This window comes from Tupaia chinensis, unplaced genomic scaffold, assembly GCF_000334495.1.
Source record: "Tupaia chinensis unplaced genomic scaffold, TupChi_1.0 Scaffold144180_1, whole genome shotgun sequence".
In the NCBI taxonomy this organism is placed as follows: Eukaryota; Metazoa; Chordata; class Mammalia; order Scandentia; family Tupaiidae; genus Tupaia; species Tupaia belangeri.
In genome coordinates, this window is record NW_006204037.1 from 1,192,168 (window position 1) to 1,215,298 (window position 23,131).

The window sequence follows — 23,131 nt, forward strand, 5'->3', positions numbered from 1 at the left end:
AAAAAAAAAAAAAAAAAAAGATGATTGGCCCAGTCTGTGGTGTGGAGATTAAGGCAGCTGGATCCCACATGGCTGACTGAGGTTAAAGTATAGGATCCAAGGGTTTAAAACATATACCAGGCATGTATGTGTGCATGCCCAAAATTTCAAAAGGAGGGAGAATTGGAGGAGAAGGGATTGAGATGTGATCATGCCACATTGTGGTGGTGGTACGAGGTGCCTTCTTTCTCTCTTCAGCGAGTACACTGGTAAATTTATTTTTAATAATTTAATTACATTCAGTGTACTCCTTTGAAAGATTTAAGGATGAGCATAATACCTTTCAAAAATATGGTTCTAAGTGATTACAACAAGATTATAAAACTTGGTTTTCAAGAATTAGTATCCCTAGGATATTTAGGGATATTTTTCCCTAAATAAAATGTAAGTAATCTAGGCACTGAGATAAACCAGGCTTAATTTCTTCACTGGAATCTAAGTCTTAGCCTATTTGTATCCAATGTATAATACTGAGGAATTTAAGATTTCATCCATTTTCCAGAAGCATTTTACATATACTTGGTGAAATCATGCAATTAGCAGTTACTAAGTCCTACACATTTGTCCTTTTATCTCTTGCAATCATCTTTTCCTTTACAACCCCACTGTCTAGCTACTTGACTAGTACAGGACTTCATTAAACTCATGCTTGCATGCTGTGATCGTCCCCAGGTCTCTGATTCTTTCATGCTTTTTTGCTTCTCTTCCTGGAATTTAGAAAAGATTTCCAGGTGATTTTAACAAACAGACAAGCTGTGAACTACTAGCCTAAGTGCTTAGCACACCATTCATTTAACTCTTAATTATACCTTATCATGAATCTAACTCCTTTAACGGCAGTGATTTCTGAGTTTTGCTGCTCTTAAACAAATAGTTGCCTTTTAATAAATACTCACTGTTAGTTAAAAGTACTGTCTACTTCATGTTAATTTCCCTTTCCATTGGCTTAACTGTTTTCTATCTAAGTGCCATGTCTTCCAGAAGACCTCTGTATCTTGCTTTGCATCGACAGCAAGGATATACTAACATTTTTTTCTTAATGTTCTCTTTAGAGGTGTCATTTGATGCTTACACAGAGAGATAGAGACCATGTGTGAGGGTGGCTCTCTTAGCTTTACTTTTTCTTTGTAGGGAAGTAGCTAAAGGGATCTGTCACACATGTGAACCTTCCTTTCTTTGAAGGTCTGATTTAAAACCAGATCAGGCTACATTTTGCACTAAGGTATCTTAAAATGCAGGTGCGACTGCCCAAAATAACACTTTGAGCTTTAACTGAACCTTTCATCCAGTAATACCAAAACGATTTAGCTTTCACTTATAAAAGCCTTAGAAAGCTGGTGGGACAAAATATCCAATTGACATATAAATAGAGATTTATTGCATTAAATGGTTGGTGATGTGTTTCAAATCTCTAAACAATGGAACAGATGAGCAATGAAAACTATGTGGCTTCTTGCAAGCTGTATCTCTGAACTGTGATATTTAATCTTCAAACTCTTTAAGAAAAGTTAATCCTCTTTACACCTTTTTTTTCACACTTTTTTGCTGAATTCTGGAGTTACAGCTCACAGATACTTGACTAAGTTCAGAACCCAATAATTTCTTTTCCCCTTTAATTTGATCAAGCAGTAGCATCTATTTTATGTTACAAAATAAATTCATTGACTAAATAAATCAGTATGGACTTCACCTGTGGTGAGGTGAGAACTTACTTATCCAATTAATTTTTTTCCTAAAAAATTATTATTATTATTTAAAAATTTGATCATAGAGTGACAGAGAGAGAATAGGAAAACAAAAAAGCAAGCCATCAGATCTGGGGCTTGAACCATGCTCAGCCATGTGAGAATGTGGGAGTCCAGTGACTTAACCCCTTTACCCTACCTGCCGGCCCCCTATCCAATTGAATTTTTTTAAAAATAAAGTTGCTTAGATGTGTGTTTATTTTTTAAAAAAAAATTATTTATTTAATTTAATTTATTATTATTCTTCAATTTTACCAGACAGACACAGAGAGAGGGAGAGTGAGAAAGCAAGCCATCAATCCAGGACTCAAACTGCAGTTGGGCATGTGGGGGTCCAGCACCTTAACCACCATGCCACCTGCTGCCCCATACAATTGATTTTTAAGTGAATGATAAGTCACACAAATCTGTTGGATTCTTCTGGGGCAATTAGTATTTAAATCTCTAGCTTGCTACTATGATTAAAAAAAAAAAAACCCTGCAAAAATAATATTTTTCTGATTTCTTATAATCACTCTTTCTTCATATATATTGCTGTTAGCTCAAGACAGCTAAGCAGAGTGGGAACTGGAGTGTACTCCCATTTTCTCATATTTTAAATCTATTATAAAGTAAATAGTTGCTATGAGCAAAATGTGTCTGAGGAATCAGACTATGTTTTTTATTTGTTTTTGTCCCAGCATATTGTTTTTTTGAAATTTTTTGCCCCATTTCAATGGTTTCTTTGAAGTCTTGCTTTGACCAGCTGCTGAGTTTTTTGTGACTGTCCATTTACATCACTTTAAAAAATGGTACATAAATGAAATTCAAACAAAATGAACAGTACTTTCACATTGTTTCAAAATCAAACATGTTCCTAAGGAATCTGATTTGTGGCAGATGGAGAACAAAACCTTCCAGAGGGAGGGCTGTTAAATGAGTCTTAATTGTTTGCACATGAAAATATAGTGACTAAGATTGTGTGCACAATTAGGCACTTAAACAAAAAGGACTGGCCATAGAAACAAGCTGACATTTTTGCAGGCAGAGCTAGTTTCTCTGAATGCAGACAATAAAGGGCAAGTTAGTAAAAGAAAATAATCTTAAGAGAATAATTTTTACTTCTTACTTATGTTTTGCTTTCAATTATAAAGATGATTCATTTGCCTTCAAAACTCACTGATGAAAGTGTCTTAGTACAGTCAAGAAGAAAAATGTTTATTCAAGAATCAGTATTTCTTTTTTATTTCCTGCTATGTGTGAGATATTAGGCTTGGTACTCTGTCATCTCATTTAATCCTTATTTAACACTCTAAGGTTTGTGTCTAACCCCATTTTATAGATGGGAAATAAAGGATCAGAAAATGGGAATAATAAGTGGGAGGGGCCTGGGGGCCAGTCTCTCTTCTTCACAGTAATTCTGACTTTCCAAGCAATGATTCTCTGTATCAATTTAATTAACCCAAAGCCCATTCTCTTAGAATGTCTAGCTGCTCCATAGAAAAAAGACACATGCCTTAAAGACAAAACAAAACAAAACAAAACAAAAAACCTTCCTCTTAGGGTGGTTGTACTTTCAGTTTTGGGTCACTGATATGTTCCTGTGACGTAGTGTAGTGCATTTGGTTAGTCATATATGGAAACAGGTTGGACTTACTGAAGGGGTGAGAAGGAAGGGGAGGTTAAGTAGAGAAATGAATAATCTAGATAGAACACAGGGCTGAGATGATAGAGAGAGAGAGAGGCCAAGACCCACTACAGACTGGGTAGTGTCAAAGCTTGGCCAGAGTGTGTGTGTGGGGTGTGTGGGGGTTGAATGGATGCATTGTCAGGGGCCAGTGCCAAGTGGCTTTATAAGAAGCAGCTGAGTGACAGCATGGTTCTACCTGGCTAGTTCTGCCATGGTATATGACACTTAGTCTGGCCCCACACATCCCTTTTCCTGAGCTGGGGGCCAGGCTCTCCTCTTCACAGTAATTCTGACTTTCCAAGTGCGTGGTTGTGCAGTGTTTTGCAGTGAGCTTCCATTTGTCTTGAGGGATTTAAATCCATCTCACCCCATAGATAAATCTAAATGCCTTTTTGGGCAATCTCACATTTTCTTTCTGATTCTTTCACCTTGAGAAATCTACGCTTCCTTGGAATGAAGGTAGACACTGGTGCTAAGGGGCTTTTGATGAATGTCATGTGTGAGTATTCATGTGTAAAGTTCAAACAATGGACCTTGAGATGAATTCAGTGCAGAGGTTAAGCACTGCAAAGAGAAGTAAGATCTCACATTGCTGATTAGGGTTCCAGTCCTGGCCCCGTGGCATGTGTGTTCCCAGGATCCTGATGGAAAGAGAACTTAAAGAAAAAGGATTGTGGTATAATAAGGCTCCATTAGGGGATACTTCTCTCTCTCTCTTTCACACACACACACTGCACACACCCTTTGGCATTGAAAACAAAGAGAAATCTGTCATTCACACACTGGGGCTTGCTTACATACCGCTCTCAGGAAGTTGAGGAGACTGAAATAATTCTCTATTAAAATAAACGTAATTGGTGAATGACTTATTAGACAACAGTCCACTTAGATTACTATTAACCAAAGATCCTAGGAATAAAAATTATTCCTTGCTTTAGTTCCTACCTACCTTTGTACATAAATGAGGAGCCATTGGTCATAGCAGCCCGTACAAAATTGACTATAAAGGAGGCATTAAAATGTGTAAGGATCAGGCCCAGCAAGTGGCATAAAGGTTAAGGTGCTGGATCCCACATGGCTGACTCTGTAGTTTGAGTCCTGGACCAGGTGGCTTGAAAAATATGGCGGACACATGTGCAAAAATATGCCCAAAATCCTGAGAGGAGACTGGAGGAGAACGGATTGTGGTATGGGCATCCTCTGGGTGGGTGATGTCTTAGTTTCCCTCTCTATATCTCTTCCTTTATCTCTCTGGTAAGCACACATGCCCTATATCAAAAACTGAAAGAGAGGAAGAAAGAAGGAAAGAAAGAAAGAAAGAAAGAAAGAAAGAAAGAAAGAAAGAGAAAAAGAAAGAAAAGAAGGAAGGAAGAGAAATGAATGTGAATCAATTGATGCGGTGGTCAAGAAATTTTTGTGCCTTCAAAAAACTAGGTTCCCAAGGATACTTAATAAACACGTGCCATCCTGCATCTGCATCACTAAGTAACTGAACACTATAAAGAGCAGTTTACTGAGAAGTAAATTAGCAAAATTAATACTGCATTGAGGCCAACCCTCTTATCTCACTCTAATTGATCATTATTTTTTTGCCTACTACCATTTATTTCCCCTTCCTGTTCTTTTTCTTTATTTTACTTTTTTTTAAGTTTGAAATAGGACACATGCAGTCACCGGAGCAAAACAAGGAGAGAGGGGTGGGGGGAGTGCAACCTCCAGAGGGAATGGCCAACTGCAATCTCTTCCTCTTCTTCATTCTCCTCTCAAGATTCTGGGCACCCGCCCTGCATGTTTTCCAAGTCTCTGGGTCTGAGACTCAAACCACACAGCCACGTGGGAGCCAGTTGCCTCAGACTCCATGACACCTGCTGGCCCTTATTTCCCCTTTTTAAGAACACCTTATTTTATTTCAGGAAATTATTTGGTTTCTCTGTTAGATAATCTTAATAACAGTGTAGCCAACAATTATCAAGTGTTTATTATGCACCATTCATTTTGCTTCATTTTTTCATAAATATCAATCCAAATAATTTTCAAGAATTTTATATGAGATAATGACTATTTTTTTTTTAATTGCCAGAGGTGCACATGCTCAGCAGAGAGAGAAAGAATAGACAGAGATACTGGGAAAAAGCACTGCCCTGCTATAGTCACACTATAATCCATTGCCCTTCCTTTTTGATCCTGTTGGGATTTGGGGCATATATACACGTGTGCCTGGCATGTTTTTAAACTGCTGGGGCCAGGATTTGCCCACAGTTGGCCATGTGGGGTCTAGCTCCCTTAACTATTGGAATACAGAGCTTGCCAAAGAGATCATTAATATCATTATGGTCTTTAAAAAAATGAGAAACATGAGATTCTGGAAGGCTAAATTAATAGGCTGTTCACATCTTTGTTTTTGAGAAAGAGAGAAATAGCATCACATGCACTGAGAAGGAACAGGATCTTACCACATTGTGAGCCTCCCGCCCCAGCCTCCCAGTTAACTGGGACCACAGGTGCATACCACCGTGTACAGTCTGTTTAAATTGAGCTGGGACTCAAACCCTGGTCTCTCATGGGCTTCTGCCACTGGGCAGCTGTGCCCTGTAGCCTGCACCACCATGGCTGGGCCTAAACTAATTGAAGAGAAACATCTCTAAGTAGCAGAGCGGGGATATGAATCCACAAAACCTGGCCCCATAACTCAGGCTCTTCCTACCACATTATATCCCATAGTCAGACAGAACCAAAGCCAGGTTCTGTGCTCTTTTAGCCAAGGCCTAAGAACTGAACTAAACTAATAAGATCCCTTCGCTGAAGTTCAACTCTTACACAGAATAACAAAGAAACTCAAATCAGTTGCAAGAACGTCACTATATTGCTCCCGCCATAAGATAGTCCCCTTGCCTTGGGGTTTTCTAGCACTTTGAAGATACTCTGATTCCTTCAAATATCATCCACCAACCTCCTCATTAATTCTTAGGAAATTAGGAATTCCTCCAATATTCTTTCATTAAATTCCACTTTACATAAATTAGCAGAGTTGGCATTTCTCTTGCAACCAAAAGATCATGCTAATACTGTAAGGGGAGGTAGAAGCCAATTGAGGGGAGAATTATATGAAATCTGCGAAGAATGACATGCTGAAGAACTGTGAAAGCCCAACAATAATTAGGAAACACACTGCGAAATACTGGCATGAGACAATACCAAGTGAATCTCCTCTACTTCCCTTTCTGTGGAAATGGTGAGGGCTCTTTTGTAAGTGGGCTTGGACCACAGAGCTTCTCCTTTATTTCCAGCACCTGCAGCAGTTTCCAGGAAACAGAACTTGGCGATGAGGAGCTTAGACTGGATAAGTGTGGCTGAAGACTAGATAAGAGATCTTCTGGCAAATGACTTTCTCCTCACAAATCCACTAGACTTCTGTTGAAGCTGTGTCCTTCAAAATGGTACCCGGGAAATCTGTGTATATGCTTCTTCCACATATTGCCGTCACTGTTCAGATTTTAGGACCCTCTGTCTTGGAACTGCCTAGAAAAATATGTCACGACTTTCCCAATGACATGACTTTCCCTAAAGTGTACATTTTACATGCTCCTAAATTGTCTTGTCCCTTGAGAATGGCTTCATATCTGGAGTCAGTCACATCTAGGTTACTTTGGCACAGTGTTTGGTGAATGAGGTTGGTAATTACGTTGGGAGTAGTACTTTTAGCCAAAAATGATGCTTGATAATAAATTAGTGAGATTTTTTTTTTAAATATTTTTTTGTATGGCCTGTGGACTATCTCTAAAGCCATTTTCTATTTTTTTTTTTTTTTTGGAGAGGTTTTTGCTATAGGGCGCGGGCACTCGCCAGACAAACAAAAAAATAGGGACAGAAAGCGAGAAATCACCCCCCCAGGGGGGATGGTCACGCCGCAATCCCTTCTCCTCCATTCTCCTCTAGGGATCTTGGGCACACAAGCACACGCGCCCGGCATGAGTTTTAAGCCACCGGGTCTGGGACGCGAACCATGGTTGACTACATGGGAGTCCAGCAACATAGCCATTACACTAACTGCTGGTTCCCCATTTTCAAAATGCTTTCAGCAATGGCAGCAGGGTTCAATAAAATGTGCAGTTTGAAATAATGACTACTTTGAGGATCAACAGTAACTGCATAATGTAATAACGTGAATTGATATGGATGCTTTTCAGTAAATATATAAAGTGTTTTCCACATGTCTTGCGTTTATTTATTTATTGAATTGCCAGAGGGCAAGTATTCTCACCAGAGAAAGACAGACAGACAGACAGAGGGAGAGGAAAAAGCACCCCCCCCTCCCCATGGGGCATGTCATGATCCAATCTCTTCTCCACTTTCCCATCCTGTTTGAATTTTGGGTAAGTATGCAAACAAGGCTGTGTGTTTTTTAAGTCACCATGGCCAAGACTCTAACAGCAGTCAGCCATGTGGGATCTGACTCCCTTAACCACTAGGCTAAGAGGCCAGCCCCCATGTAACTTTTAAGAGGACCTAATGTTTACTATGTACCAGATACTGTGCCAATTTCTGTATATGGATTATTCCAAATAACCCCTCAAAATTAGAAAAGCGTTAATATTATTCATCACACTTAACAGAAAAGATTTGGGGCATAGAAGCATCGGGTCATTGGAAAAGTCAACATATTTTTGTACGTTTTCCTATGCAAGACTGCGTCACGACTTTTCTTATGACCCAATAATTTGTCTAACTCACAGATAAGGAGGCAAGCAGGAAAAGCCATTCCTGAGACCCAGATTTTCTGACTCTTGAGTCCTGTTCTTCCTCCTCTGCACAGATTTAGACCAGCACATCACAACAAACAAGACCTATGGAAGTTTTTCCAAAATAAAAAACTTGTGGGAAGAGCATCTGGAACTATTTCTGTATAAACAATTTGTCAAATAGCGCAGTCAGTCTGCAGTCAATTACTTCAGGAGTATCTTAGAGACTCTTACCTATTTCTTATCTCTGAGGCCCGCATACCAAGGGCCAGTCTTTCTTATGATTCTCCTTATCTACTAGGAAAACATTTCTTCTTTTACTGCCCTCAGCCTCCTACTTCCTTGGGCTGCTAAATGTCCCCTTAGTTTCTGAATTGGTTCTCCAAACCCTCTCTAGTTGCTGAGCTAAATAATATTGCGATCATCTTCTGGGCCCTCTACAAATAAGATCTCATCCTGTCCTATTTCTGCCTCCCTCCCTTTCTTTCCTTATTTTATGCATTCATTTATCCATTTATTTGGAAACTGTTTTGTTTCCTTTTTACTTAATGCTCTTTGTCATTTTATAGAACACACTTTTTTTTTTAAAGAGGTTTTTGCCTTATAGCAGGTGTGCATGCTGGAGAGAGAGGGAGACAAAGACAAAAAGCACTCCATGAGGTCGATGGCCATGCCACAATCCCTTCTCCTTCCAGGATCTTGGGCACACACATATACATACCCAGTGTGAGTTTCAAGCCACTGGGTCTGGGCTTGAACTGCAGTTGACCATGTGGGAGTCCAGCACTGTAACCATATGCTATCTGCTATGCCCTCAAAAGAACACATAGGCCTCCAGGGGAATGGTCCTGTAGCTCACTGGAGGTGTTTTGTGCCTCACTGAATCCTCAGAACTTTAGCACCGTCCTTCATACATTGGACCAAATGAGTGAGAAGGCAACGCCAGGGAGACACACAGAAATGAAGCTTTCCACATGGCCGGTTCAGTGTGCAGCATGTGAATATCAGAAACATATCCAGCAAAGAATGTCAGAAACTCCCATCTGTCTTACCAGGTATGTAAAAAACAGTGAATTAGAAATACTTCCATAAGGCTGACAGGACTGGGAAGAAAAATCACAAAGAGGCAAGGAGGGTGGCATGCTAAAAGGCACTGGGTATGTAGGCATTAGAAATATCTACAGGAAGTGCCTTTAGGAGATAGAAGTTAGGGAATTATGTGCCAAGACATGGTACCCAAGAAAGTGATAACGGATGTGTAGAGCCTATACAAACCTTCCCACAACAAGATGAATATCCACTTGGTAGGGCCTGTGCTTTCAGGGGCTTCATGGACAGTGGGCCAAGAAGCACGGTGAAGCCTGCTAAAGCCTCCTTACTGATACTCTGGCTTGGGCACTCTGGTGACAAAGGGCACATCTGTGGAGTCAAGAAGAGAACTGTGGGACGGGAAGAGTGCTTGGAGATTCTACACTCAAGGCAGGAATCCTTTCTCTATTTCTTAGGGGTTCCCAAAGGCCTTCTCTGCAGCCATAGATCTATTTTTTCTCCTTGCCCTACCCTCCACTCATGCATTCAGTAGTAGATGACACAGCCTCAGTTCTGCTTTCCAGGGGAAAAAAAATTAAAAAAAAAAAAAAGAAAGGAAAGGAAAAGAAGGAAAGAATCCAAATGATTCTGGGGAGTGGTAGATACAATAGCTTATGATGCTTTGGGTATGTATGTTAATACATTTTAAAGAAAATAGGACTTCACATTCTGTCTCTGAGTCAGAGTTAACCTATATTTGTAATTTGGTAGCGATATGAGGGAGCTTCAGAAACGTTCATGGCAAATACATATGATGCAAAAAGCTACTATGGGCTTCAAATTCACACTTTATGTTTTCATGAGCTTATAAACTGTTTTTTCTTTATTCATGACAGAGCACGTGCATACACACAGAGAGTGGTAAGCAATTTTCATAGGGTGTGGTCATACCTCAGTCATAGGGTGTGGTCATATCCCCTCTTCTAATCCCCCAGCCCTTAGAATCTTGGGCACTTGTATAAGCCTGGTGTTTTTCTGGCTGGGGATTTGAATCGTGGTCGCCACGTGGGATCCAGCTTTTCTTGAGCAGTACTTTACCTCTGCATCACAGAGCTGGCTCTTTTCATGAACTTCTTAAAATCCTCTCATATAACTTAATTTATTTAATTTCTCCAGTGCTTCTTCTCATCCATAAAGCAGGAAAAGTAACAGTGTCTACTCATTTGGATTATCATACAGTTTATTTATTTATTTATTTAGCCAGAGGGTGCATGTGTTCAATGGAGAGAGAGAGAGAGAGAATACCCAGTAGGACATAGTCAAGCCACAATCCCTTTCCCTCTATGTCTTCATCCCACCAGAAGTTTGGACACAGACACACAGACACACACACACACACACACACACACACACACACACACACACACATATATGGTATATTTTTCAAGTTGCTGCCAGGACTCTAACCAGAGTCAATCATGTGTGAAACAGCTCCTAATGCAGTGCTTAAGCACTGCTCCGTGGGCTCTGTTCGCATAAGTTTTAAAAGAGATTATGTATCTACAGCGTTTACTATGTATAAACTGTTGGTAAATCTTCTTTATTACTATTAGTGTACTCTAGTAATAAACTATACTAATAGTATACTAATACTAATAGGATGCAGGCTTTGTTTTGTTTTGTTTTGTAGAGGTTTTCGCCTGAGGATGCATATACTGGCTGGAGAGAAAGATACAGTGAAAAGGAAAGTGAGAAATCATCCCCCAAGGGGAAAGGCCATGCTGCAATCCCTTTTCCTCCATTCTCCTCTTGGAATCTTGGGAACTCACACACATGTGCATGGTGTGACTTTCAAGCCAACGGGTCTGGGACTTGAACCATGGTCGGCCATATAGAAGTCCAGAGACCTAACTGCTATACCATCTTCCGGCCCTAAAGCTGATTTTTAATGTATTTTTGGAAATGGCATAAGAAAGGACATTGTGTGAATTCCCTATTTATTCAAAGAGTTAAATAATTCAGTATAACATTTAGCCAGTAAAACTTGGGAAATTAGCCTCCTTAAAATATTAAATGTTTTGCCTCACCACAGTCACTGTATTTCTGAGTGTGCCTAGTAAACTTTTTTTAAAGCTTAAATGGGTGGGAAGCACTTTGTAGATAAAGGGAGTGAGAAGAATGCAGCTTTTGTTGTTCTTTTATTTTACATTTAAATTTTTTAAAAAAACGAGACATGGTACCGAGTCTGAGAAGACAAAATGAATACAGTTACTAAACAAAACATTTCCCACTTACTCCCACCCCCACACACAAACACAGACTAGACGGGCTACTTTATTTTCTTCTCAGAAAGAAGAAAGCTGGTCTAATTAAAATCTTGTACTCATTTTGAGAGATAACAGAGTTGACAACTGCAATGATGACGACCATGATGACGAGGACGGCCCCGATAATAATATCACCTTGTATTTCCTTCCTTTAATCGCAGGATACTTCACACACATTATCTTGTTTATCCTAGACTGCACTGCTGGTTAGATGGGGCGGTGGGTGTCACTACAGACACTTGACAGAAAGACAGAGACTTTCCAAAAAATGACTAGCAACTCAATGGCAATACTACAAGGGCGGCACTTCCCCCTACTTCCTTCAGTATTATGTTCCTCTCCCAAATAGGGCAGATCAAATCATGTGCTCTTGTTAATAATATAGCTCCTGAACATTACCCCAAAGAGTCTCTTTTTAAAAGTCTGGGAATCAGTCTTTTTGTGCTAGTTTTCAACTATTCTTTAGGGATTCCTTTGATCAGTAGGTTTGGGAACTACTGCCCTTAGGGCAGCAAGGAAAGGATACTGGCAGGAGAGGACTTTGGCGACATTTAGATCCTTTATTTACATAGTAGCTTTTCAAATCAATTGAAAAATAGAAAAGGCTTGTCACAGGCTCAATAACCAATAAAGCACTGTCCTATCCAAGTGGATGTGTAATGGTTACGTGGCTGGACTCCCACACAGTAGACTGTGGGTTCTGAACCCGGTGGCTTAAAGACTCATGTCAGGCATGTGTGTATGTGTTCCCAAGATCCTGAGAAGAGAATGGAGGAGAAGGGATTGGGTGTGGCAATTCACCCTGAGGGGTGATTTCTTGCTTTCTGTCTCTCTCTCTCTCCAGGGAGCACATGCACCCTCTAGCAAAAATCTCTGTCTGTAAAAAAACAAAAACAAAACAAGCAAACAAAAAACATGACAAAACTTATAGAAAAGTTAAGTAAATTGAACAAATCACACAATCAGTGAAAGGAATGCTGGGCTTTCAACCTACAGGAGGATTGGATTCATTACCTTTTGCTGTGTAGACTAAACAAATATGCTGTCTCATTTAATTATTTCAATTAAAGTTACACCAAAGTATCCAAATCAGATATTCAGGCAATACAGATAAAATTACATTATTTGTCTCTATGTACATTTCACTTATTTTCACTGTTTTTAGAATCAAGTTTAATTTCAATCAGTTCCTGGCCAAAATGTTACTGTGTCAGATTTGATCTTTTTAGACAGTAATAGGTATAACTTTGATTACCTAAATAAAAGCATTTAAAAAAAAAACAAATTAACTTACACAGAAGAAAATAAATTTTATTACTTTGAAAGATTGTAAGATTAATGAACAAATGAACAAAAAGTCATACTGTTAAGCACTTAAGCAACTCTTTTAGCTCAGTGTTTTTCCTGAAAAGGTTTTTTTTTCCCCCCAATTCAACATCTCCTCACGACTTACATATCTCTCTCCCACAAATTCCTGTGCTTTCTTTATCTGGTTATGACTGCCAACTATTAAACTATTATATATATATGTATTTTTTTCTTGTATGTGGGGGGACTTTTAAAAGTCCATGGAAAAACAGAATTAAAGTATATGTTTATTTATTTCTTTTTAATTTTGAGATATTTTTTGCTATAGTACATGTGTGCCTGCCAGAGAGACAGAGAGAAACAGAGAGACAGAAGGGGAGAAATCACCCCCTAGGGGGGGATGGCCATGCTGCAGTCCTTTTCTTCCATTCTCCTTCTGGGATTTTGGGCACACAAGCACATGCGCCAGGCATGAGTTTCATGATTTAAAAGCCACTAGGTCTGGGGCTTGAACCACAGTCAACCACATGGGAGTCCAGCACCTTAATCACTGTACAACCTGCTGACCTCAAAGTATGTGTTTAATTTGGTGCCCCCCCCAAAGTGAAATCCATGCATATTCTTTCACAACACAAATTTTGCAAGAACTTCTTAAAGACCCCCATCATATACTTGTTTTTATCACACACACACACACAGACTTAAAAGCAGATCTAAATGAGTAGCTAACAAATTATTGTCGCCATAAGATAGCAGCTAAGTTCCTTTTCTTTAATAAGCTTAGTTCCTTTTTGTAAATAAGCTTAATATATAAAAAGATCAAGAGTAATATTGTGACATTTTTGTGGTTGTTTTGAGAGATTTTTGCTATAAGGCATGTACACTCACTGGAGGGAGAGACAGAGAAATGGAAAGAGAGAAATCATCCACCAGGGGGAAGGGTCACACCACATTACCTTCTCCTCCATTCTCCTCTCAAGATTTTGGGCATGCACACACATGCGCCTGGTATGAGTTGTAAGCCATCAGGTCCGGGACTCGAACCTTGGCCGACTACCTGGGAGCCAAGCAACGTAACCATTATGCCATCTACTGGTCCCGACACAGTGACTTTTCGACTAGAAATTGAATCATACTTGGTTTTATGAACAGTGAAAATAAATGATATATCCATGGGGAAAAATAATGTAATTGTATCTGGTCTCAGTTTTCTAATTTTTAAAATGAAATTTGAAAAGATTTTGTTCTGAGTTACATTCTCGAATGAAAATTCGTAAATCAAAGATGATTAAATAAAGAGTTGACAAATAAGTATTAAATGATTAGCCCACATAATAACAAATTAATTTTTCCTGTTAAAAGACTATTGTTTCTTTTTCTGCCCTATTAGTTTTTTTTTTCCTGAAGAATTATTTATTGAATTTTTATTTATTATTGGTTTGTCAGAAAAGTCAAGACATATTTTTTCTTTCTATGCCAAAATGCGTCATAACCTTTCCAACAACACAGTATCATTATTTTTCAATCTGCTATAGGGCATGTGTGCTCACCAGGGAGAGACAAAGAAAAAGAGGGGAAAAGTGAGAAAGTCAGTCACCAAATGGGACTCAAACTACCATTTGTCATGTGAGGTTCAGTGCCTTAACCACCATACCACCTGCTGGTCCCAGGCCCTTATTAGTTCTCAAGAACTGCTTTTTGCTTTAGAAGAACAACTAATATAGAAGATTAAGTTTCTTTTCATTGTGTTTTAACTGACTAACATTATTTGGATAGTTTTCTTTTTAGTCCTCTATTTATTGAGTGACTAAATTTCATTTAGACTACATTTTAAAAAATGGAGCCATGAATATTCAAGCTAAAACATTTAAAGGGGAAGGGAAACTTACACCGCTTTTTTGTTTTTTCCTCTTTTCTGGACTAAACCCCCTTTGTATAGTTTTATGCCTTTCATTGCATCATATGTCTCCCTCTACAGGTTAAGAGAAGGCAATGAATGCATTAGCTTTACGGCTTGGATAGAAGAACTTGTATTTTCTGACTTCAAAAACCTTTGCCTTTGCCGGCTGATCTCTATGGCTCTAGGACATAATTAGTGGATATAACCAAATAGCTCTAACTATGAAGACATGTCTAATGAGAGCTTGGGATAAGACATTTTCTAAATTTCAAGCCCGTGTACAAATAACTCAGTGCTACATCTATTACTCAGAAGTTCACATTTTTGAGTACCCGTTTTATCATCTCTAAAATATACACATCTATGGTGTGTATGAAGGCTACCCTTTCTGACAGGGCATTTTATTTTATAGGGGTGTAAGGAGGACACTGGACTTGAAAAAAGGAACCATATGTTTGTTCCTGGCTCTGTCACTAAATAGCACTCTTTTGCTTCTCATTATGTCTCAGTTTTCTCATCTTTAAAACAGAGAAATTTAAATAGATTTTCTGATTTACATTCTTGAAGGAAAGTCTTTAAATCAAATACAATCAAATAAAGATGTTAAAAATAAGGAAATCTAGGGCCAGCAAGTAGCCTAGTGGTCAAGGTGTTGGATCCCACATCGATGACTGTGATTCAAGTTCTGAACCTCATGGCTTGAGAATCACACCAGGTGCATGCCCCAAATGTGAAAAGGAGAACTGAGGAGAAGGAATTGTGGCATGGTCATTCCCCCTGGGGAGTGATTTCTCATTTTCCCTCTCTCTCTGTCTCTCTCTGGCAAGCCCGGGAGGGCTTATTTTTAAAGTAAAAATAAGATACCTAATAATCATTTTTTTTAAATAAGGAAATTTACTATAGCACACGTGCGCTGGCCAGACAGGCAGAGAGAGACAGAGAGACAGAAAGCGAGAAATCACCCCCCAGGGGGGATGGTCACGCCGCAATCCCTTCTCCTCCATTCTTCTCTCGGGATCTTGGGCACGCATGCACACGTGCCTGGCGTGAGTTTTAAGCCACCAGGTCTGGGACGCGAACCCTGGTCGACTACGTGGGAGTCCAGCGACATAGCCATTATGCTAACTGCTGGTCCCCAAAATAAGGAAATTTAGAAACACACTGAAAATGGTATCACGAAATCATGACAAGGTTTCACAAGATGGCTGCAGAACGCTTTTCATAACATTATTTGGAACAGAAATGCTCAAATGATCGACTGCACTCTAAGCAACAAGGCTTTACTCCAAAAACAGGAGTTCATTGTCCCAGTACAGGTGTCTCTGACTCTTTGCTGCCCTCTCATGTTTCAACACATGCTTTAGGTTGGGACGCATTGTCCACTAAGGACCTACACAGGTGAGCCTTCCTCTAAGTTACAGACGGATTATTAAACATGTGCCGCTATTACTGTATAAAAACAAAATCATAAATGAAATGTATCAGAAAAGCTGATGCATTATCAATGCTCTTTGCCACCTCTACCTTTCTAGTTTTAAAATTCGCTTTAGAAATAAAACATACCATCTTATGACTTTTGCCTTAAACATCGCTGATTTTCTTCTAGGCTTTGTTTTCTGGTTTTAGGGATTTTTGTCTTGTCGTAAGCTGCCAATATGTTCATGTACCTACTATTTGAACAGAATCCTGACCTGTTTCCTGGCTTTAAGTTTTAAGCAAAGCTCTTTAAGCATTTCTTTGATTTTGTTTATTAAAGCTAAAACTGCTTTTCTTGAAATAAAAAAAGTATCGAAAAATATCTATTTAATGACCATAGTGAGCCATATAACATTAGCTAGGTGCTACTTTATAATATATTCATTCTACTCAGAGTTTCACACCTAAAGTCAGACATGTATTCACAGATATGTATATATCAGCTGACCTTGCTATTGAAAGTAGTCAGATTATTTAAGAAATTTTGTGAATCAGGGACCAGCAGTTGGCATAATGGTTATGTCGCTGGACTCCCCTGTAGTCAACTGCGGTTCGAGTCCTGGACCCGGTGGCTTAAACTCATGCCGGGCGCATGCGCATGCGTGCCCAAGATTCCTAGGGGTGAATGGAAGAGAAGGGACTGTGGCATGGCCATCACCTCTGGGGGGTGATTTCTCACTTTCTGTAACTCTGTCTATCAGAGGGTGGGGGGCGCATGTGATTTATAGCGAAGACCTCTCTCAAAAAAAAAGAAAATTTTGCGAGTCAATACAATGTGGGGAAAATAGGAATGGAAAACCAGACACCAGAGATAGTGTGAGAGGAGGGTGGGAAATGGCAGAGGGTGAGAAATAGGAGGAAAAATATATACATATATATGAAACTAGAAATGAAAAATTATTGATGATAACATGTATGATTAAGCCATTATGGAGTATATTCTGGATGGGAAATCACATTTTGTATGCTGTGACAATGCTCAGTGAATGAATGTAAATTAATTAATAAAACATAAAAAAGAAATTAAAATAATAATTAATAAACTTTAATAAATAATTCATTCAATTTTTTTTTTAAAAAGAAATCAAACATGTCAGCCATGGGACAGAGTAAATCCTTGGAAAGCATATGGTATGGCATATGTACACAGGTGATATTCTTAATGCTTCTTTTTAAAACCTTGAAGAGAAAGATTATGAAAAAATTATAGAGTTTATTTTCTTCATAAAACTATGACTCAAAAGTAAGTTCTTAGACGTTAACAATGATCCTGAACACCAGGCACCAGCATCCGTGACTGTAATGGGCGTAAAGGAGATAGGGCAGGGAGAACTACGAGACGGTATTTCCACGGGCAGAAAGCAAGTGTGTCTATTTTGACCGTGCTGGGAATCCATGAACTTGACTCTTATGATCTTACAAGCTCGTCTTTTTCTCCCTTTCCCATTTTCTTTATTCATCACTCCGGCCTATTCTTTTCATCACTCCTTGTTATGAACCTTATGTTGCCATGCCCTAAAATTCATAGAAATCCTAACCCCCAAACTGATGGTATTTAAAGGTGGAGTCCTTAGGAACTAAATAGGTTATACGGGTGGAGTCTTTAGGAATGGGATTGGTGCTCTTTCAAAGGAACCTAATCTCTTATTCTCTTTCCACCTTGTGAGGATATAATGAGGAGACAGAGTCAGCAACCTCGAAGACAGCCTTCACCAGAAATTGACCATGCTGGCATCCTGATCGCACTAGCTTCCAGAATGTTTATAAGCCACTTAGTCTATGGGACTTTGTTAGCAGCCTGAGCAGACTAGTTCTATGTAGAGTGGGTCCAGGAAATGAAACCAAATAAAGACTAAACAAAATAAAGATGTATTATTCAATGTCAAGTCTGTGAAGCATTATGCTAAGAGTATCAGGTGCCGACTCATTCAACCTAGTAATCACGGTATGAAACAGTATTACCATTTTACAGATGGGAAAACTAATGCAGAGAGAGTATGTCACCTGCCCAAGGCCACAGAACTATCACTATACAGTGATTTGAGTTCTGGACAGTCAGAGCACCCCTCTGCAAAATTCTAGTAGCACCATGTCAGTGATGTTCTATGGAGTTGTTTTCCAGGGTGCCACTCTGTGTAGAACAGCCACGAACTGAAGTGTAGGCCACACTGTTCCTCCAGACCTTAGACACAATTGCTAAGACCATGTTAAAGGGTGCCAAGCCTCCTGAAGAGGAATAGCATGGAAGTAGGACTTGAGCAGTCAGTGCTGAGGGAGGAAACACACCAGCACCACCTTTTCTCAGCATCTTGAGTTTTACCATTTCCAGTCTCAATCACCACTGTTATTATTTTTAATTAGTATTATTACTTAGGTATTAAGGGCCCATGGTTCCAGGATGGGTTCAGAGAAAGGAATCCTCCTTGGCTGTTGCCCTAATCCCTGAGTACCCATCCCATGTTTCCTCCTTGGTTAGCTATGCTTGGGCAAGAAAAAAAGACTTCCATTCTCTAGTCAATTAATTTCCTGTTATGCTTTGTGATGAGCCCAGCTGCACTAAGCAGTTAATGACAGTTAATTAGTTTCCCTTTCTAGAGAAGATATTTCTGTAGCCCCACTGTCTCTGGGCCTCAGGTCAGGAGCTTGTGGGTACACATGAGGCCATATTAACATTAATTCCCCACTTTCATGGCTCATGGTTCCCTCTGGTATTTCTCCAGAGCCTCAAAATTGTGTAAAAATTTCGAGGTGTCTTTATGAGGTCCCTCACACGTGTTTAAGATCAGATCTGTGGCCTCTGAGTGCAGCTACTATCTGGTAATTCTGAGCAGGACATCTGCCAGGGGGGCTGGGCAGTGGCCCTGAGCTTTGAACCCCCAACCCATCTCTTGTGGGACACAACAGCCTCCACCTGTACATGAAGCTGCTCTCCTGGGAGGATGCTGCCACCTGTGAGGTTAGTTCATATGTGACTTCAAGCTGAACACGTTTCTTATGAAAACAGCAGGCACTGTGCTCAAATCGCAAGGTCATCTTATTTCTTGCAAAAATAGTGATGAGGGTGGGGTAGTTCCTCTTCATAGGGGTCAGACCTAGGGCCTAGGGCAGGGCTGGGGATCAGGTTCCACATAACTTCTCTCACTAGAGGCCATAGGCACGTGCTCACAAAAGCAGGCCTGTTCATCCCTGTACATGTTCAAAAAAGCAACTAGAAACAGCAAGACCCAGCCCCACACCTCCATCTGAGTTCAGGCTCATTTATATTGAATTTGCACGTGTGGAAATATTGTACCCAAAGAATTTATTTTAGTATGTAGGGATTTTACTGCTCATCTCTTGATTGGTGTCGAGAACAAAACAGGTGAAAAAATACATATATAAAATGACAATTGAAAATCATTACCAATAAGAGGTTAGAAGAGAAACATGGAACAGAGAGCCAATAACTTAATAGCAATTGAACTACAGGTACTATCTGATAGACATTCAGGAAAAAATGACACACCAAGAACTGTTTCAGCATCAACTCTGATGTGATGACCACATAGGTGACCAGCTGCCTAGACAGGACAAAGTTACATCTCAAGCAAAGTGTACTCACTAATACATTAAGAAGGTGCTGCTCAGCATACGAGTGCAAGAAAGACACTCGAATCAAATGAAATACTGGTTTGGTTTGGAAAATGAATTCATTTTCTTCTGTTGATAATTTTAGAAAACATAAGTTTTCTTTTCCAGGCAATTATTTTAATGAATCAATTGGGGTTTTGAGAACATAGTAAATGAGTTTAATTTAGTTTCAGGTTCAGCAAAATGAGACCATTTTCCCCATTTTTGGTTCAGTTAAGGTCAAGTGCAGTGTCTAAAACAGACTCAGAAATTGAGATCATTTTCTTTTTATACCCTTCACTTCCCTCATTCTTTCTCTACTTTTCTTTCTCAACCATCTATAAATTTCTTTCTTTTGATCTCATTGAACTTTTTTTATATTGTGTAAGCACTTCTTTTCCCTCTCAACCTGGATTTCTTCTCGGCTCCCTGGGTCCTAATAAGGAACACTGGAGTAGTGCTCCTTCCTACACATAAGTGGGATACGGATTCACCAAGAATTTACCTCTTTCATTTATGCATTCACTTTCAATAAACCAAGCTACCACATATTAACAACATGCTGATAACATAGACATGGAACTAAAATGGTAAACATTCCAAAGGTGAGTTCATCTCTCCAAATCCAAATGCCCAAAGCAATGCTAAACTGAGTAGAGCCACAAAGTTAAGTGATTTTAAGAAATGACAGTATATCAGTAAAAATGTTCCAAGTACCAGCTTAGGAGGACGATGTGAGGTCACTGATAGAAATGATAATACAGAAGAAAGAATTTATTTCTTTAAAATTTTAGAATTGTAGTATAAAGTTGGTGTCAGTATTACATTGACCCATGAGAGATATCATTTCTTTCTATACAGGAGAACAATACACTCCCAGGTCTGACTTACCTGTTATGGTGGCTTTGTTGATGGATGGTTGGTTGCACATGGGTGATCTTCTGACAAGAGAGAAAAATATAAAGTGGTAAATACGTGGTGCTCGCTGATCTGAGTGCTCTGAGTCATTCCAGATACGGTATGTTAACCTAAAGGACTATTTTTAAGTTGGGACACGCAAATGAAGATTTCTTTTAGACTAGCCGGTTAAGTGCCTAGACACTCTTTGTATCATGGCTCGGATCACACATGTCAAAAAAGAAAATTGTTAAATCTCACAGTGATAGACTTCAGGGTAAATAAAACTGATGGCAGTGTCATGGGGACATTATACAAGAGGAAATTATTATTGATCAGCTGTATTTCGTTAAGCCAGAGCTTACAGAGCAAACACAGACTATATGAATTTGAAACAGCAGTCAGTCTACAATTGGTTTCCTTAATACAAGGTTAAGAAACTTAAATTTTTGGCATAAATTCTCATGATTCCCTGTATATTATTAGAAGTGAATGGTTTGCTATAAATTATCTTACAATTAGAGGAATTAATTAAAATGTTTCCTTTCTACTTTCTTAAATTGAGCAAATATTCTGGTAATTTGTTAGAGAGGTATACTAATGACTTGTCCAAATAAATATTCTAGAGACTTTAGAAATACTACAAACCAAAGCTATTAAGTAGATTCTGTTCTGCCTTCTCTAAGTTTCTGAATGTGCCAAGTTCCAAAAGATGACTATAAACCCCTTGAGGTAAAAAACCATGCTATGTGACTAACTTGTCTTCTTGACAGAGCCCAGAACAATGTATCCAGTGTTCAATCAATACCTCACAAGTTATGTTGTAAAGAGAAACAGTTACAGAATGTACATTAAAATTGCTTTCCATATTACTTTACAAAGTAGTTACTTATAATGGGCAACTTTTAAAATATAACAATCTGGGGGCCATCAGGTGGTATGGTGGTTAAGATGCCGGATTCCCACATGGCCTAAGACGACTTGAGTCCTGGACCTGGTGGCTTGCTTTCTCTACCCCACTACCCACCCCAGTGAGTGCATGTGCCCTATATCAAATTAAATAATAATAATATTAAATAAGTCAATTTAAAAATACATAACAATGTTATATATTTAAGAATAGATACATTCAAGGGTGTCTGCAAAACACATGTATTGGGTCATCTGAAGTATTTTTCTGTTTTTCTATATAAAAGTGTGTCCTGATTTTTCCAATGACCCAATATATTTTTAATGCTTCTACTTCAGACTAACACTCAGTGAGGGCTTACTGTGAGACAGATGTGCTAATGGATTGTCTCATTTAATCTTCACAGCAAGCCTAAAGGCAGGTAGTCTCATTGTTCCCATTTTACCAAGGAGGAAAACAGAGCTTTGGAAAATTGAAAATCTGCTCAGTGCTGAGATCTGAACTAAAGACACATGATTCTAGGGCCTGTGCTCTGCTGCCTTATTTTTCGGTGCCTGATGGAACCGGGATGAATGGTCACACACATGTGCAGGCAGCGGTAGGCTCTTCAGCTCTGCGTGTAAGATTACGGATCACTCAGCAGGGCTGGGGACACATTGGGAAAGCACTGTGGTAGTTTATAAATTCCCACAGGTTCAATTTAGTGTATGGTTCCATCTCACTGTCCTTAAGTTTATTAGTATCAACTGGGACTGACTTGAGGGGAAAAGGAGTGATTGAAAATGTACCACATGGCTGGCAGGTGGTATGATGCTTAATGCACTGGATTCCCACATGGCTGATGACGGTTTGAGTCCTAGAACTGGCTGCTTGCTTTCTCATTTTCCTTCTCTCTCTCTCTGTCTCTCTCTGATCCAATTAAAAGTTGATAATAGGGACCAGCAGTTAGCGTAATGGCTATGTCGCTGGATCCTATGTAGTTGACCACGGTTCAAGTCCTGGACCAGTGGCTTAAAATCACGCTGGGCATGTGTGTGTGCATGCCCAAGATCCTGAGAGGAGAATGGAGGAGAAGGGATTGTGGTGTGGCCATCCCCCGTGGGGGTTGATTTCTCGCTTTCTGTCTCTCTGTCTCTCTGGCGAGCACATGTACCCTATAGCAAAAACCTCTCCAAAAAAAATGTTGTTGATAATAAATAAATAAAATATTCTTTAAAAAATAAAATGCATTCAAATTTATTTGTAAATTCACTTTTTTTCATTTGAATTAAAAAGGGAATATACAAATTGGATAAAATACTTCAAAATATAAAACAGTTAATGTTTTAAAGTACTGATCTGAAATAGCTGTAGTCTATACATTAGTAATTTCTTTTTAAAAATTATTTATTTATTTATTTATTTTTTGGAGAGGTTTTTGCTATAGGGCGCGTGCGCTCACCAGACAGACAGAGAGAGACAGAGAGACAGAAAGCGAGAAATC

The 23,131-nt window shown here is 39.2% G+C and overlaps 1 protein-coding gene across 2 annotated transcripts in view; it reads right to left on the minus strand.

Moving 5' to 3' along the window:
* LOC102488531 (cAMP-specific 3',5'-cyclic phosphodiesterase 4D) overlaps nucleotides 1-23,131 on the minus strand; it is a 657,187-nt gene that overhangs the window by 192,002 nt on the left and 442,054 nt on the right. For both annotated transcript variants that reach the window (XM_006166220.3, XM_014583266.2), the window contains exon 5: nucleotides 20,733-20,782. In XM_006166220.3, the coding sequence (XP_006166282.1) occupies nucleotides 20,733-20,782 (50 nt within the window). The remainder of the gene's footprint in view (nucleotides 1-20,732; nucleotides 20,783-23,131) is intronic.